We start from the raw sequence: 15678 nt of genomic DNA on the forward strand, positions 1-15678 counted from the left end.
CTGTTGGTATGGTAATTGAGTTTCTTTTTTATTGTTCTGAACACTGATCATGTTGGCGTTGCTGTTCAGTTGTCTTAAGTATATTTTTTATTGCTGAGCTTTAGCATATGTGTGTCGACAATAACCAGATGCCCAACATGAGTAAACATGCATTTGTATTTTTTTTTTCCTGTTTCATCTTTTCGTTTTAATGAAATAGTAGACTTACCCATGATCTGTCGGGTCACTACCCCTATTTGACTTAATTTCATTTGAAAATTCATAAACTGCGACATATGAAGGCAATCTTCTTGCCTGATCAAAAAATAAATCTCTTTACTTATATATTATGATAACTCAGGAGTTCTCACATAGCTCACCATCATAGATTGCCCACTGATGATAACATGTGGAGTTTCCTGAACAAGTCACCCCAGATTTCCAGTACTCTCCACCTCATTCTATGACTTTGCATTGATTTCTTGCTGGCAGTGGCCACTGGTCTTCACTGGAATTATGGTGGCAATAAGCCTCCCCAAGGTCCCAGTAGTCTTAGCACTCATGCAGGGGAGGGATGGTAGTGCTCTCCCTTCTCGGTTCTTCCATCTTCCTTGACTGTTTTATTATTTATTCATATGTATAATTAAAGAAACATTATTTTTCCATCTGATTTACATGTGTGTACAGGCATTGTAAATTAGATGGCAACGTTTGCTGAAAAGTCACTCCTTCTCTGAATGCTTTAATGAGTGTGAAACTCATTCAGGATCACTGCTCATGAGACAATCACCAAAGTGTCCCTGCATATCATTGAATGGTGATAAAACAAGGACTGTCAGGCATTAATGACTGAAACTTGTTGGACAAGTGAGAAATAAAGTTAATTTTTACCAAATATAATGACAAAAAAAAAAAAAAAGGATTGAATTTTAATGATTCCATGAGTGGCATTTATTTTGGGGTGGGATCACCATGTATTTACCTTGATTAAAATGAAGTATATTTCGTAGAAGTAAGATGGTTTCAATATATATATATATATATATATATATATATATATATGGTTGTGTATGTATCTCTAAAATCTGTCAGGAATTTATAAACAAATAAACGACCAAACAAGAACTACAACTTTACTAAAAGTCATTTTTCTAAGAAAGAATTAAGAAAGATGTTTTTGTTACAGTTAATAGAGCATAGTATATGGGCTTCCTCTAATTCCACTGTATCGCTTGGCAATTGTTGACTTGTAACCTTTGTTTCTATGAAATAGTTATAACGTCCACTACACAAGTGTACATGAAGGGGGGGGGGTGTAAAAAAAAAAAAAACTAAACATTTGAGTTTGAATACATTGAAATTTGAATCTTGTTATGGTTTCAAGATAAGTCAAAATGCAGATTTTTATACTAAAAAATAAATTTAAATTCTAATTTTCAACTCGCATAAGAGTTTTGATTAAGAAAATATGGGCAATGTTTTTTCTTTTTTTTTTACGCGAATGTCTTTTAGCCATTAAAAAGAAAAATACATTTTGATTGGTCAAATATTCAAATTTCAATGCATTCAAACAATGGAAATAGTTTCGCTTTTATCTAACACATGCATTCCAGAGCAATAAACCACTGGAATCTGACATAAAAACCTCAATCTTCAATAAGAACAGAAGCCGATGGATAAGTGACAACATGCCACATAAAAAATGTAGTCAGTATTTTCCAGAGTCAAAAATTATAATATAAATAAATACATGTCCACTTGAAAAAAACAAATGCTTATTGAAAATTCCCCTTATATTAAAAAAAAAATAGAGAAAAATCTGTAATGTATGTATCTGATAAAATATGTACGAAACGAAAATATCATATTCCAAAAATCACATAAATTGATATAGTAATATCATTATTAAATAAAATCAAATTTAATGAGTAACTGAAGAATGGCTATTTTGTTCACTATTTTAAAAACAATTAAAAAAAAAAAAAAAAAAAGGGAGATAACTTAATTCAGGCTTGTGAGATTTATGGTGTAGCTAGTGGGGTTGCCCACGTGTTCGGAGGTGTGTGTTGAGCACAAAAAAAAAGTGGTAGTAGGAAGGCAGGCTCGAACCCGTGATGCGAAGACGGAAAAGAAAGTGAAAGAAAATCTGACATCTTACCGCTACGCTATGACGCGACAGGAAGTGAAAAGCGTTCAAAGTTAGAAGAAGTTGACTTGAAGAAATGGATAGTTAAGTTCACGCAGGCACAGAAATGAACGTCTGGCTGTAGGCCAGTCCAGCTTCCCGCCATATTTGTTTCCTTATGATGTTGGAGAAAACCAGCTCCCCACAAAAGGGGGAAACTCTGGCAGTGTCCTTAATGAATAGCAATTGTCTGATATGAAGGATTTCCCCCCACATTGATCAAAGCTGGTTGCCTTCAAGACGTGCCGGCTCAGAAGGCCAGCGGCGTGCTTCTGCTTAGATTAGTTTCCCTTTATTTGTATGAGAAAGACAAACACTCGAAACCAGGGATTTTTTTTAAAACTCATCAAAATAAATATATAGACAAGGTCCGTTTGCAAATTGGAGTTATTATGATCGAGGGAGTATAAGGAAAATTATCCAAAATAATAACCTTGTCCAGAAACCCAGCAACAAAAAAAGCCTTTCTTGGACATACAAAAACGCGCGCGCCCATTTTGTCTTTTATGTAATGCCTATGAATTCCTATTAATCACTAAAAATATTTTTTTTATTTAGAAATAAAACTTTGATCAATTTATTTAATTTTTGGAAAATGATATTTTCGTTCCATCATGGTATGAATATGATATAGATTTTTGTTTATTTTACTTATATAGGGAGTATTCTGTGCAAGAACTAAAACATCTGCAGTTTGCCTGTTTTCTAAACCGTTATATTTAAACGTTTATTGGTCCCCTCGACAAAAGAGGGATTAGACCTAGTAATTCACTCCCATTCTTCTGTTTGCATGTTTCTTAATAACCACGCCTTGGATTTTTTTTTTTTTTTGTTTAAATGTTGCAAAAGCATTAGTCATGATGAAAGTAAATTTTTGCCAGAACGAATTTTCTAGGATAACTCTGGTTGCCCCCCTTAGAGGCAACCAGAATTATCCTGGAAAATTCACCGACAAACACCTGGGCAACGCCGGGCACTCTCGTTAGTCTATTATATAAAAAGCAAAATATGTATGTGTGTGTTTGTTTGTATTTCGACCAAAAACTTTCGACACATGCGACGGATCCTCATGAGATTGGTTGTTTTGTCTGTCAGTAATTGTGTGTGTGTGTGTGGGGGGGGGTAAAATCCTTCGTTTGTTCTCACTTTTTTCCAATTACTACAACTTAGATTATTTTTTGAAATATTTCACAAACATTTGTCATGGTGAATGTAAATTTTTCACTTGTTCTTTTGGGCTTCAGAATACCAGCAGTTTCTTTACAAGGAGAAATCTTTGAATTGATCAATCAACAAAGTTTACATTTCTCACGTCCACAGAATTTAAAAGAAAAATAGCCAGCAAAGTGTATGTGCACGTGTTTGATTATTCTAATTAGTTTCCGAATTGTTAAATTGAGGAATTACATTTTTAAGTAATTGAGGTTGTTACTGCTTTCAAAATTGTTGCTATTAAAAAGTGACGGTCATCCTAAAATAATAAGCAGTTTGCAATGTTTTTGTGTGCAACTGCTGTTACTATTAACCGATTTAATTTAATAACCACTTCACTGAATACTAACTCTTATTTAATAACTTGTCCATTAGTTTCATTATTTATGCAAACATTGAAGCTACTATTTTATACTTTATTTTGTCTGACTTTACAATTGAAGAGTTGACGTTATGGATCTAACTGTTAGATTATAGTTTGAGAAAATCTTCCAATATTTTTAACTCTGTACCAACATACATTTGAGCCTGAAAGTTAAACCATCTGAATTTTATTGTTAGAGGTGGTGGTGGGGGGAGCGTTTGTTTAAGTGTGGTTGTTTTGTCTGTCAGTAATGACTCAGTTTTTATGATTCACCTAAAATTAAATTTATTCACTAGTATTACTGTTCTTGCACATAAATGATATTCATCGATTCACAGCTGATACAACAAATATAAGAACTTAAGAGCGCAGCAATTCATGGGGCAAAATTTCTGACTTTATCACTTATGGACCCCCTCTAATGAAGAATAATGATTAAATATATTATTTTATGAAAAAAAAAAAATTGATTGGTAGAATGAATATAAGACCCGAATGGACAATATATAGTCCAAACAGTTTGTTGTGTTATGACTTCAGTGTTGTTTGAATCCAAGTTCATTTTAAAATAATATTCTGGGTTTTGGATATGAACACACACAAAATCTCTATTATAGAAAGATTTTTTATTCTAAAGATGTACACATTTTTTTCTTTTTAAATGTTTTTGTTTCTTAAATGTGTAATCTAGTTATGGTGTGTAGAAACAAACAAAAAATATAATAATGTATGTAAAAAGTTGTTTACCAAATGTTTTGCTGTCCTAATTCTCATGACTTTTACCTGGAGGTGTTGGTGTGTGCCTGGAGAGAGTAGAATATATTTGTGTATTTTGTCTTTATATACGTGTGTGTGTGTGTGATATAGTAAATAAAAGATGAGGAATAAAAGTTACATAGAACTTCATCAGATCAATAAGAGGGGAAGAGGATAAAAGGAAGACCCCCCCCCCCTTTATCCTGTGGTTCTCGGTTGATTGTGTCAAACTGTGTCGGATATATACTCGAGAGTCAAAACAATGAAAAGAATATGCTGTTGTCATAGCCCTACTCATGATACGATAAAGTTCTATGTATCTTTTTTTCTCTTAATATATTAATTGCGCCTCTTAACTGTGTAGGGCTTTTACTATCTTGATAGGTTTGTTTTGTTAAAGTTTAATTCTTTATTAGGTTCATATATATATATATATATATATGGTAACGTGTAGACACAGTGGCCTAGAAAGAAAATGGTCACTGAGTTTGAGTTTTATGTAAAAACTGAAAAAAAATCCTTACTGTACGTATAAACAATAAAGATAAGGAAAGTTTGCTTCGTTCAACAAGAGTTTTCATATTGAATGGCGAAATCCATTTTTTTTTTTTTTTTTTAAACATTTTTGTCTCGACCCATCTATTGACTGAATAACAGTTCAATGCTAAATTATAGATTTTATGCACATAAGAATTGGCGATTCGTTGAACCATTTTGAAATTGTCAGACATATTGTTATTTCTTCAGTTTGTATGAAATTATTGGCATAATAGCAATATCAGATAACGTTGAGTGTTAGACAAGGCGCACGCTGCTATTTAATTTGACACTCGTCATCTATAATATAAAAGCGAAAATGTGTGTTTGTGTGTGCGCTTTTTTTTTTGTATGTCCGGCATAGGTTTTGGGGAGGGAGGGGGTACCATTTCTTAGAACTTTTTATATACTCCCTAGATTATAATATCTACAATTTGCGAACGGACGTCATGTCTATCTTTTATTTGAGCAACTTTTATTTTATAAAATTCCCGCTATTCTGTGTTCTCGTGTGTTTGTGTTTTTCGTATAAAAGCAAAACTAAATCGAAAGCGAAGTAGTCATGTTCTCAGCCTTTTGTGCCGGGACGTCCAGAAAGCAATGTGCTTTGATCAATGTGGGGAAAACCTGTCATATCAGACAATTTGCTGATTTTCCCCAACATCTTGGGGAAACAAACAAATATGCAGAAAGCTTCAAGCTTAACTGGCTTGTAGCCAAAGTTAAATGCGTGATGTTTATGCACTTGTGTCACCTTATTCACTTTTCAATCGTTAAATTTTAATGATTCTCATTTCCTCTATCCTCTTAGTGTCACGGTCAGATATCACATTTTCTTCCGCTTTCTTTTCTGCCTTCACCTCAAGGCTTCTGGTTCAAGCCTACCTGCCTTCTAACATTTTTTTTTTTTTCCTCATTCACTTTCTTTTTTCTTACACACACCGACAAACACCCGGGCAACACCGGGCACCTCCCGCTAATTTTCTATCATATAAAAAGCAAAATATGTGTATGCCTACCAAAAACTTTCGACACATGATGGATCTTCATGAGATTGGTATCGTTTTCAAGCTTAACGTCTCGGACGACAAATATTGAAAAATTGGCCAAAGGCATAAATTCCTTCACCCTCAACTGGGCAGTTTTCTACAAGGAGAGTTAGTTTTTTCGTAGACATTTTCACAAGTCATCTCCGTTGGATTGACCAGCCTTAATTCTGATGCTCGTGACTTCCGATTTCTCCATGGACGCATTGACTAAGATGTTAGTTTTTTTTTTTTTTTTTTTTATTTATTTTTATTTTTTTTTTTTAGCCTTTTTCCTCATGTTTTGGGTTCGAACCTGCCTACTACTTTTTATTTATTTATTTTTTTTTTTTACGTTTTTCCTCTTCATGTTTCGGGTTCGAACCTGGCTGCTTGCTACTACTTTTTTTTTTTTTTTTTTTTTTGTATGAACACCTCTCTCCACCTGGGCTGCCTACTGTTGCTGCTACTATCAGTTTTTTTTTTGGGGGGGGGGTCTTTACTACACCACCTACCGACACCCGGGCAATGTCAGGTACCCCGCTAGTAGTCTTTAAATCAGTAATAAGTACATTTCTCCTGCGTCCATCAAAGTAAAAGTTATATAACTGGATTCATAATAAAATTTACTTTAAAATGGTATTTTAATATTTTTGTTGTGATGTGTATATTCAAATTTAAATACGACTATTAATGGTAAAACATGCCAGCATAGCATGCCTGCTGGTGGTAGATAACTTAGATAATAAGTGGTCGGAGTGTGTTCACATAAATACTCAAAGTGGAAGTTATACCTGTCAACAACGTTTCTAGTTGTTATAGCTAATCAGGGAAAAGAATTCTTTGCTACGAAATTTGAACATAACACGTACACCTTTCCAGTTAAAAGTTTGAATACCTCAAAGTTGACGCTTTGTAGTACGAATAAGTAAAGATAGAAACTGTTCAAATGCAGTTTAATATTGAATATATTAATTTATTTTGTTCTAAAATTTTAAAAGAATTGAATAATTCGATAGAAATAGTGAGGAACGCATATAAACATGAGATTTTTTGTGCATTGTGTTGAGCACAAAAAATCTGTAAACAAAATGTTTGTCAACTTAAAAATTCTTGGAAAAAGAATGACCGATGATGACCACTTTTTTACTTATGTAAAAAAATGCTTTTAAATGAGTCAAAACACACAAATCACTTATCCAGTTAAGTGAAAGAATAACTTGCCTATGATAATATTTATTGGATTTGTTTTACAATTCGCACAGGTATGAAAAAGGTGTCAAAAAACGAATATATAGCAAATAAATGTTACCAAAGGAAAGTTACTCTTCTACCTAGCTCAATAAATTTTTGATGTTGTAAATGTTTATTCTGTTCAAAAAACAAGTAGTGTCGAGCGTTACATGTGAACTAGAAAAAATGGTATCAATGTCTCTTGAAGACTCAACAATGACTTAAAAAAGAAAATTATACAAAATAGTGGTAAAAATGCATCCAATAATTGTCATTGCAACTTGACGCCGTTAAAATGAAACTTAATTATGCTAATTAGTTTAATGTACTTAAAAACATAATTATAATCCATACAAAATTTCCTTTCATTTGATATACTACAAGCCATATTTTGTTAATAATTTCTTTGAATTGTGTCGTGGTGACCATCTTGTATTTCCTAGTTGCCATCTTGGATTTTTACAGGTCTTCTAATGGTCTGATTTTAAAAAACTAAAGATAATATTTCTGTTTTTATGCTCTTTTCGATAATGCTTGATTCGAGTTTGTTCAGTCTTAAGAAAAAAAAATGGTGTGGTATTGCTAGTCATAAACATTATTTACAAGACAAATGGCCATTTTCTTTCTAGGCCGTACACATACGTACATATGTTCTGTAATTTATTCTGTTTTTAAGATCGTGAAACATTTTTTTTCTCACATCACCTGTATTAATTATTCAATTATTTAACCAATCATAGATTTTGTCTTGTATTTGATTTACATTACTATTTTTGCATTTTTATAAGGCAGTTCCATCCATGCAGATCATGCCAAATTGAGACGAAACTGAAAACAAGTTTTGTTACATTTAAATGTTAGCTCTTTGTGCCACCCGACGGACAGTTGTCATATCACGTGTGTGTGAAAAACTTGAGAGAAAATAGATTTCCGATTGAATGTGAATGTTTTTAGGATTGGAAAGGTTCAAGGATACGGGACTTGGGAAGGAGGCGACAGGAAGTTGAGAAGCAAACCGCTGGTTATGGCCATGTTCTTGAATCAAGAACAGAATAATTATTGTGGAGTAGTTGAGAAGTTAGTCCAACTGGATAGAAGAGCTAAGCCAACAGGAACAGTGTTTTCTAAGAATCGATGACCAACCTGAATTATTTTTCATTTTTATAGTTTTAGAGTTATCTTGGTATCCAGTTTAAAGTGAAAAACTACACAAGACACACCCACAAAGTTGATATATTCTTTTACTTTGGATAAAATATAGGCTGTACATTAATTTTTTTTTTTTTTTTTTTTTTTTTTTTAATTAATATAATCTAAATTGTAGCAAACTAAGCTATATTGCTAATAACATGCTACAACAATAACAAGTGAAAATTGTCTGGTCAGAAGCAAAGTTTGATTTATTAAATGCTACTTGGATCTGTTACATCTGATGATGGATTTATCTGGTAGCAGTGTTCTTCCACATGTTTCTGTATATCTCTGGTAGACAGAATTTTAACTGGCGGTACCTCATCCCAACCCAACTTTCACCGCAGATTGTTTTTTATGTTGCAGCTGTTTGTTTTTATTGAATGAATAAGTAACTCGATCAGCTTTGATAATTTGTAAAAAAAAAAGTTATGTTCTAAAGTTCCATTTGTAATTTTTTTTGCTCATGCTGGTTTGTGTGCACATATGAAATTAATTTTCTGTACAATTTACAATATTTTTCTTTGCATACTGCATGAATAAACGTACTATTATCGGCAGCAGTCTGATTTAACTTTTCAAGTGCCACAACTACTTTGCATATTACTGCACATCAGAAATCAGTTGCTGTAACAACCTCTCCCACAGACATGATGTTACTAGTTTCGGTTGTTTTTATAAATACTATCATGGCACATCTTCTTTGGAATTATCTGAGCTATTCCCTGCTTTTTCTTTGTTCTAGCTCGTTTAACTCTCTTCTGTGATCTCCATCAATTCACTGTTTTGATACCTCGTAATGCAGCTTCATATCACAGTAGTGTCTTTCCAAGAATAGCAAGCTTGTGGAACTCTTTTCTTGCTGTTTTCCTTTTACCTATAGTCTTGGCCTTTTCAAAACTAAGGCCAACAGGCATCTCCTATCTTTGTAATATGCCTCAATACTTTCCAAGCTTTACAATAATGGCCTGGCTGAATCTTGCTTCCCTAATAGCTGGAAAAGGGTCTCTGTGGTACCATTGTAAAAAAATTCTGGTTAAATAACTCACCCTCTCAATTATTGCCCTATCAGACTCCTCCCTCTCTTCACTAAAATCTTTGAGACCTTAATTAATCAAGCACTAGTCCACCACCTCGCAAAAGCAAATCTTCTTTCTGACAAACTGTATGGATCTAGGCAATGCCGTTCTACTGCAAATACTTTAAGTCAACTTTGAACGCATATACCATGCACTGGATGAAGCCAGTATATATATCTCTAGATATATTTAAGGCCTTTGACAAAGTCTTGTATGAAGGGCTACTCATGAACACTAAATAAATCGTATGGTATAACTGGACGCATACTAAATATAATTAGATCCTTCTTAGACAATAGAATCATCCAGATTGTCATTGATGGTTGTCATTAATGCGGGAGTGTCTCGGATGGGTCCTTGGACCACTATTATCTCCTATATAATAATTTGACTGCAGAAATTCCCCTCTGTACCAAAGTATCATAGATTTGCAACGCCAGATGCCACATAAAAATTTAATACATCTAGTCACTATTATATGTAGCTTTTAACCAATATTACAGACACATTCAGCCGTGATATTAAAATGCTACATTTCCATCCGATGAGCATCACAATCACAACATCTTAAGAGGAAGGAGTCTCTAGATATTTAGTCCTACAAGTACTACTAGTCGTCACTGGGTCCTATTCTACATTTTTCAACTATAGTGTGATTACACTCTCTGTAACTGGCTGAGACAAACATAGACATAACATATTCTTATTAATTTCCGAATACTAAATAATAACGGCTCCCTGTCAATGTTCTGCCCTTTCTAATTGGCTGGGACGGGACATTCTCATATTCCAGAATGGAACTAATTCCTAGATAAACGAACACTTCTAAAAGTTTACAAAGATGGTGTTGCTCTCCACAAGGCACTAGCGCTAAAAAAAAAAAAAGAAAAAAAAAAAGAAAAAAAATGCAAACATTTTAACCACTCATAAACAGACATTTAAATACTGATAACATTAATTACTAGAACCAATGTGCACAAGTAAACAATCTTTATATACATAAATACTTAATCAATTTCTGTAATTCTGTGGAATATATTTTTGTTTCTTCATGTGTACGTAGATTTTTCCTTTTTTTTTTTTTTTTAGATTTCTAAATTCTGATTCATATGTAAGTTTTAGATTAATAAAACAAAAAAGCAAAAACAAAACTTAGTTCTTTGATATGACAGATGTATGCAAAAGTTGATATGTCCCTTTAGTTTAGAAATACAAATCCACAATACTTTTACAATTAAACTTCAATTTAAGCCAAAAGTAACCGCTATTCATCAGTTTTTAAGAAGTAAAGATTACTTGGATTTTTATTGATTATGATAACAATCAGCCATTTTTTATTTTATTTTTTTAAATTCATTAGCTTTTTTTAAATTTTTTTTATTAAACTATCAGACAACATCTTGTACATTTATTTCTTGCCTGTATGTCACTTTTATAAATACATACTAACTATCCAATTGTACACCCGTTTCTATAGCTTTCATAGCTCTGCCGTTTAGCTGCTGCTTGGATGTCAGTTGATCATTTAGTTTGATCCATGGTATCACTTTCATGAAGTTGCCAAGCTTTCAAGTTCTCATTTATAGTCATAGTTCAGGTCTTACGTGGGCGGTCAATACCAAACAGCCAACTTTCATGATGCAAGCTCTGTTTATCCATCCACAACTGTACTTAACATAACCAAATCAGCAAAGACATTTCTCACGTTGTGCTACATTCAGAGGTGGAATTTGGAGTTTTCCGCAGAGAGTCTGCTCTGTCAACTTTTATAACTCATCAAACAAAGCATGACTCATTCACTATACAGAAGTTGTTGCCTGTCCTGGAATTTGAGAGACCATGTTTGCTGGCATGCAACATTGCATTATGGATGCAGAACTGCCTGCCTGTCTGCTGTCCTGTTTCTCAGTGGAATACAGCATAGTAGCCTTCAAATCCAGTGTAAACAAGTTCTTATTGAACCGTTCCCAAAATAATTCCACCATTAACGATTACTACACTATCACCTTACATTCATTATCCTCAAGTGGCCTTCAGGCCTTGATAAGTGGTGACTCCCTAGTAAAAATAAAAGTCATGGAACACCACCCCAGTTATCTAAGGATGTGCCCTTATTGGTTAAGGAATTGGTTAAGAAGTTCCTAAAACTTGCCTCAGGCAACTTTGCAAAAAATATTTTTTTTATTATTTATTATTAATCTAAAATTTATTGGAAAAAAGGGGTGGGGGGGAGGATTAAAAAGAATTTAGAAATAAAAAAAAATCTTAAAAAAAAAAAAAAAAAAAGATTTGAATTGTTACTCTCTAAGCCCTCCACCTGGCAATGTTTTTACTGATGCAATGGTAGGTAAAAACAATAAGTTTATAGGAGTGTGGGGAAAGCGTGTTTAGAAGGGGGGGGGACATTTGTTTGCACCATGGCTTTTTGGAAGTTATTTGTAAAGAAAGGAGAAAGTGGACCTTGGGTTTACTTTCGGTCGCGTATAATTCTTGTTTTCCTTATTTTATCCTTTTGTTCTGTGGTATTCCATGACAACATTCATGAATAAATGTTTGAAGATATAAAGAACTTGTATAAAAAACGTTTTTTCAAAATTATTGTATTTATAATCAAATAACCCAAAAATGGTTGATATGCCAGAAAACGAAAACAAAAACAAAATCAATCAATTCATGAACAATTCAAAACAATTTCATGAATGTGTGACAAATGAGGAAAGAATAGCTGCCTTTTTTTTTCTTTGAAATCTATCCATCAAGTATTATTTTTATTTATTTTTTTAAGATCCTTACATAAAGTGGCTTCATGCCTTGTCTGAACATTAAAAAAAAATCATTTAAACTGCCAAATCATAAAGTATTCTTTTTCTTAAATTAATGGTTAGACAAAAAAGACAAGTGTCATGTGAGACACAGAAAAAAAAATGAGTTTTTGCATGCAACCTTGACATAACAAAGAATTTTTTTTCTTTTCCAATTTTTATTTTTCCTTTTCTTTCACCTTTTCGCTCTTCTTTCACCCCTTCCCACCCATCCCCCTTCCTTGTCGGGTGCGCCTCGTTCAAACTGCCGAAACCTCACTGGCCCTCACTCTGTTATTATGTAACATTTTTCTTTGCAGACCCGAAATGAACGCCACAGGAGACCTGGCAGTTGTGAGGGTCTCTGAAACTTTAGGTTTTCTTGTGAGATTTTCACAATTTTGAACTTGTGTCCTCCACTCTACTAGGGAGGAGGACCGTGTCTGGATATGGAAGCAGGAGTTCCCTCCCTTTGAACTGTGCAGGGTCAGCGACGGACGAATGTCAACCGTTGTGCCAGTCGCCAGGACCACCTCCTTGTTGACGACGGTAATCACACGGTTGTGCTTCAAATTGTTCAGCTTGCTCGACATTTTTCCCCTTTTTGGTTTTTATTTACTTTTCAACTTTTCTTGAAAATATGAATACGATTTATTTCTGTTATTCGTAGGGCATTTCCAGGAACATGAAAGTTTAAATTTTTGTTTTCCCCCCAATTTTCTATTTCTTTGTAGGTGTTTGAGCGAGGGGTGAAAGCCATCCCCCTCAGCGTGGAATTGTGGTTACACTACATTTCTTACCTCACCCTTGAAGCATATCCAGGAAAAGAAGAGGAAATTGGCGACCAGATTCGTGAGTAAGTATATTTTTTTTTTTTTTTTAATTTTTTTTTTTTTTATTACATTTTCACCCCAAACAAAGCAAATTGCCACTTTGGTGTAGGGGGCTACTATCAGGGGAAACAACTACTGGGGTACTATGTAGGGATTTGGGCAGCAAGGTGTCGGTTCACGTTACACTTTAACTTCTGCACGTCAGTACTGTTGGGGAAGCAGGGACCGGGAATGGAATTCCAGAGTCTTGCGGTTCTGGGGAAGAAACTATTGGAGTAGAAAGATCTTTTACATCTAGGGATCTCTACAGTGTGGGGGTGGGATCTAGTAGCCTGTCGGGTTTGTCGAGGGTGCTCGCGTCGTGGGGGCACAAGTGATTGCAGTTCGTCAGAGCATTCACCACTAAAATACTTGTAGAAAAGGCAGAGGGATGCAACATTTCGTCGATGGGACAGAGGCTGAAGCTTAGATGCCAGTTCAGGGCCTATCAGGTTTGCGGCTCTCTTTTGAACCTTGTCAAGGAGCGAGAGACTAGTAGCAGATGCACCAGCCCAGATGTGGCAGCAATACTCCATACATGGGCGAATGGTGGCCTTATAGAGGTACAGGATACTTTCGGGTGTTAGTAGTTTTCTAGCACGGTAGAGAGAGCCTACCTTTCTTGCAGCGGCCCTGGCAATGCCTTCAATGTAATTGTTCCAACTCATGTTTCCTGTGAACGTTAGGCCAAGGAGTTTGAAAGATGGACTCTCAGATAAAGAGTCGTTGGCCATTGCTATGGGTGGTAGAGAGGGTTTCTTGTAATTATTGAATGAAACTAGTTTAGTCTTGGCAGCATTGAACGCGACCAACCACTTTTGTCCCCATTCCACTACAGATTGGAGGTCTTCCTCTAGTGTTTCTGCCATTTCTTTAGAAATGTGTTCATTCGTCTTCCTGTCGTGTCTGCCATAGAGGGTAGTGTCATCAGCATATATACCCATCTCAGAGGCAATGTTGTCGGGGAGGTCATTTATGAATATCAGGAACAATAGAGGTCCAAGGATAAAAAAAAAAAAAAAAAAAAACTGTTAGAAATGGAAATTGTTCCTCTCCTTTTCATGTGTTCTCCATTCAATGCAGGCTTATAGTCAGAATTTTTCTGCTTTTTTGATTTTGGATTTCTGCTCTGCAAACTGAATGATGGTTACAAACAAGATATGGTTAGTCCCTTTTTGATTATATTAGATGACAGCATGCTAAGACCTGATGTTACCAGATCAGGCTGTATGAAGGTACTGGCTTCCTGACCTAAAATGCGTCAAAGTGGGAGCAGTAATAGCATTTAAAACAGCAAAACTGTTTACTTTATTTCCTGAAAACTCATTCAATGTTACCCCCCCCCCCGGGGCAAAACTATCATGTCATTACAAATAAATATTTCCAGATATAAAAGAACTTGAAGTATAAACACATTTTCCAAAATGGAACCCTGGTGTTCTCATGTAATTTACTATTGAATAAAATTGCTTTCAATTGAAAATGGTCAAAAAGGGTGCTTCAAAATTGTTGAAATCAATTGAAATATTCTAAATATTTTAAAGTGTAAATATATTTTCAGATTTTTAAACTGTAGCAAAGTTGTCTCCCTTGAATAATTAAATTTATTGCATAATTTTGCATAATGTGCATAAATCTTACAAATTAAAGAAAAAACATTAATTTTTTATTTTACATTTTTGCTTAATATATTTGCATAAAAAGACAAATTGTTAAGGAAAGCAAATTTTTGTTCTGAAGGTCATTAAAATTAACCTTTTAGTATAAAAAAGTCAACAATTTGATTCAAGTTGACTGAAAAATATAATTTCATTGTATTTTGCTCTGACATTGCAGAGAGAATCGGACTTCAATAAAATTCCAGATAGAACTAACAAGAAAGACATATTCACTGAACTTATTTATAATCCACTTGCATTTCAGCAAAGGGTTAGTGAGAAATATAGCCGCAAGGAGAAACCTTTATTAAATATTAAGTCTCTGTTGTTCTGCTGTCAAACTAAAACTAATTTGACACATTAGGCTTTCTATAGATAATGGAAGGTCATCTGCCCAATGTGATTGCCTTAATATATCCAACAAAGAATTTTATATTCAACAAGTGAAATATTCTCTATTTACTTGCCTCTCCAAGAGGGCTTAATGTGATGAATGGTCAAGCTTAATGTGAAGTATGTCCATGTTGAAATGACACAAATGTGTTCATGCTCAGTAATAATTATCTCGGAGGATTTCTCCTCTTCTGACAGAAAACAGAGCTTGTGCTAAATACACTGATCCAAACACCAGAATGTTGCTAAAGGCCGACAGTTATAAATAGGGCTGTGACAACAGCATATTCTTTTCATTGTTTTTACTCTCGAGTATATATCCGACACAGTTAGACACAATTAATCAACTGAGAACCACATCACTCTACATAAAAACATAAGATATAAATGGAT

At 34.2% G+C, this 15678-nt stretch overlaps 1 protein-coding gene across 2 annotated transcripts in view; it reads left to right on the forward strand.

Annotated features, from left to right (window-relative positions):
- Positions 1 to 15678, forward strand: part of LOC145285041 (pre-mRNA-processing factor 39-like) — a 154823-nt gene that overhangs the window by 109619 nt on the left and 29526 nt on the right. The window contains exons 1-2 of one of the 2 annotated variants that reach the window (XM_080134116.1): positions 12719 to 12911; positions 13097 to 13218. In XM_080134116.1, the coding sequence (XP_079990242.1) occupies positions 12864 to 12911; positions 13097 to 13218 (170 nt within the window). In that variant the 5' untranslated portion in view covers positions 12719 to 12863. Of the gene's footprint in view, positions 1 to 12718; positions 12912 to 13096; positions 13219 to 15678 lie in introns of those variants that run through there. The other variant, XM_080134114.1, reaches the window with a different exon arrangement.

The sequence above is a fragment of the Euprymna scolopes genome, chromosome 1 (genome assembly GCF_053919585.1).
Source record: "Euprymna scolopes isolate OS-2025 chromosome 1, ASM5391958v1, whole genome shotgun sequence".
Lineage (NCBI taxonomy): Eukaryota > Metazoa > Mollusca > Cephalopoda > Sepiida > Sepiolidae > Euprymna > Euprymna scolopes.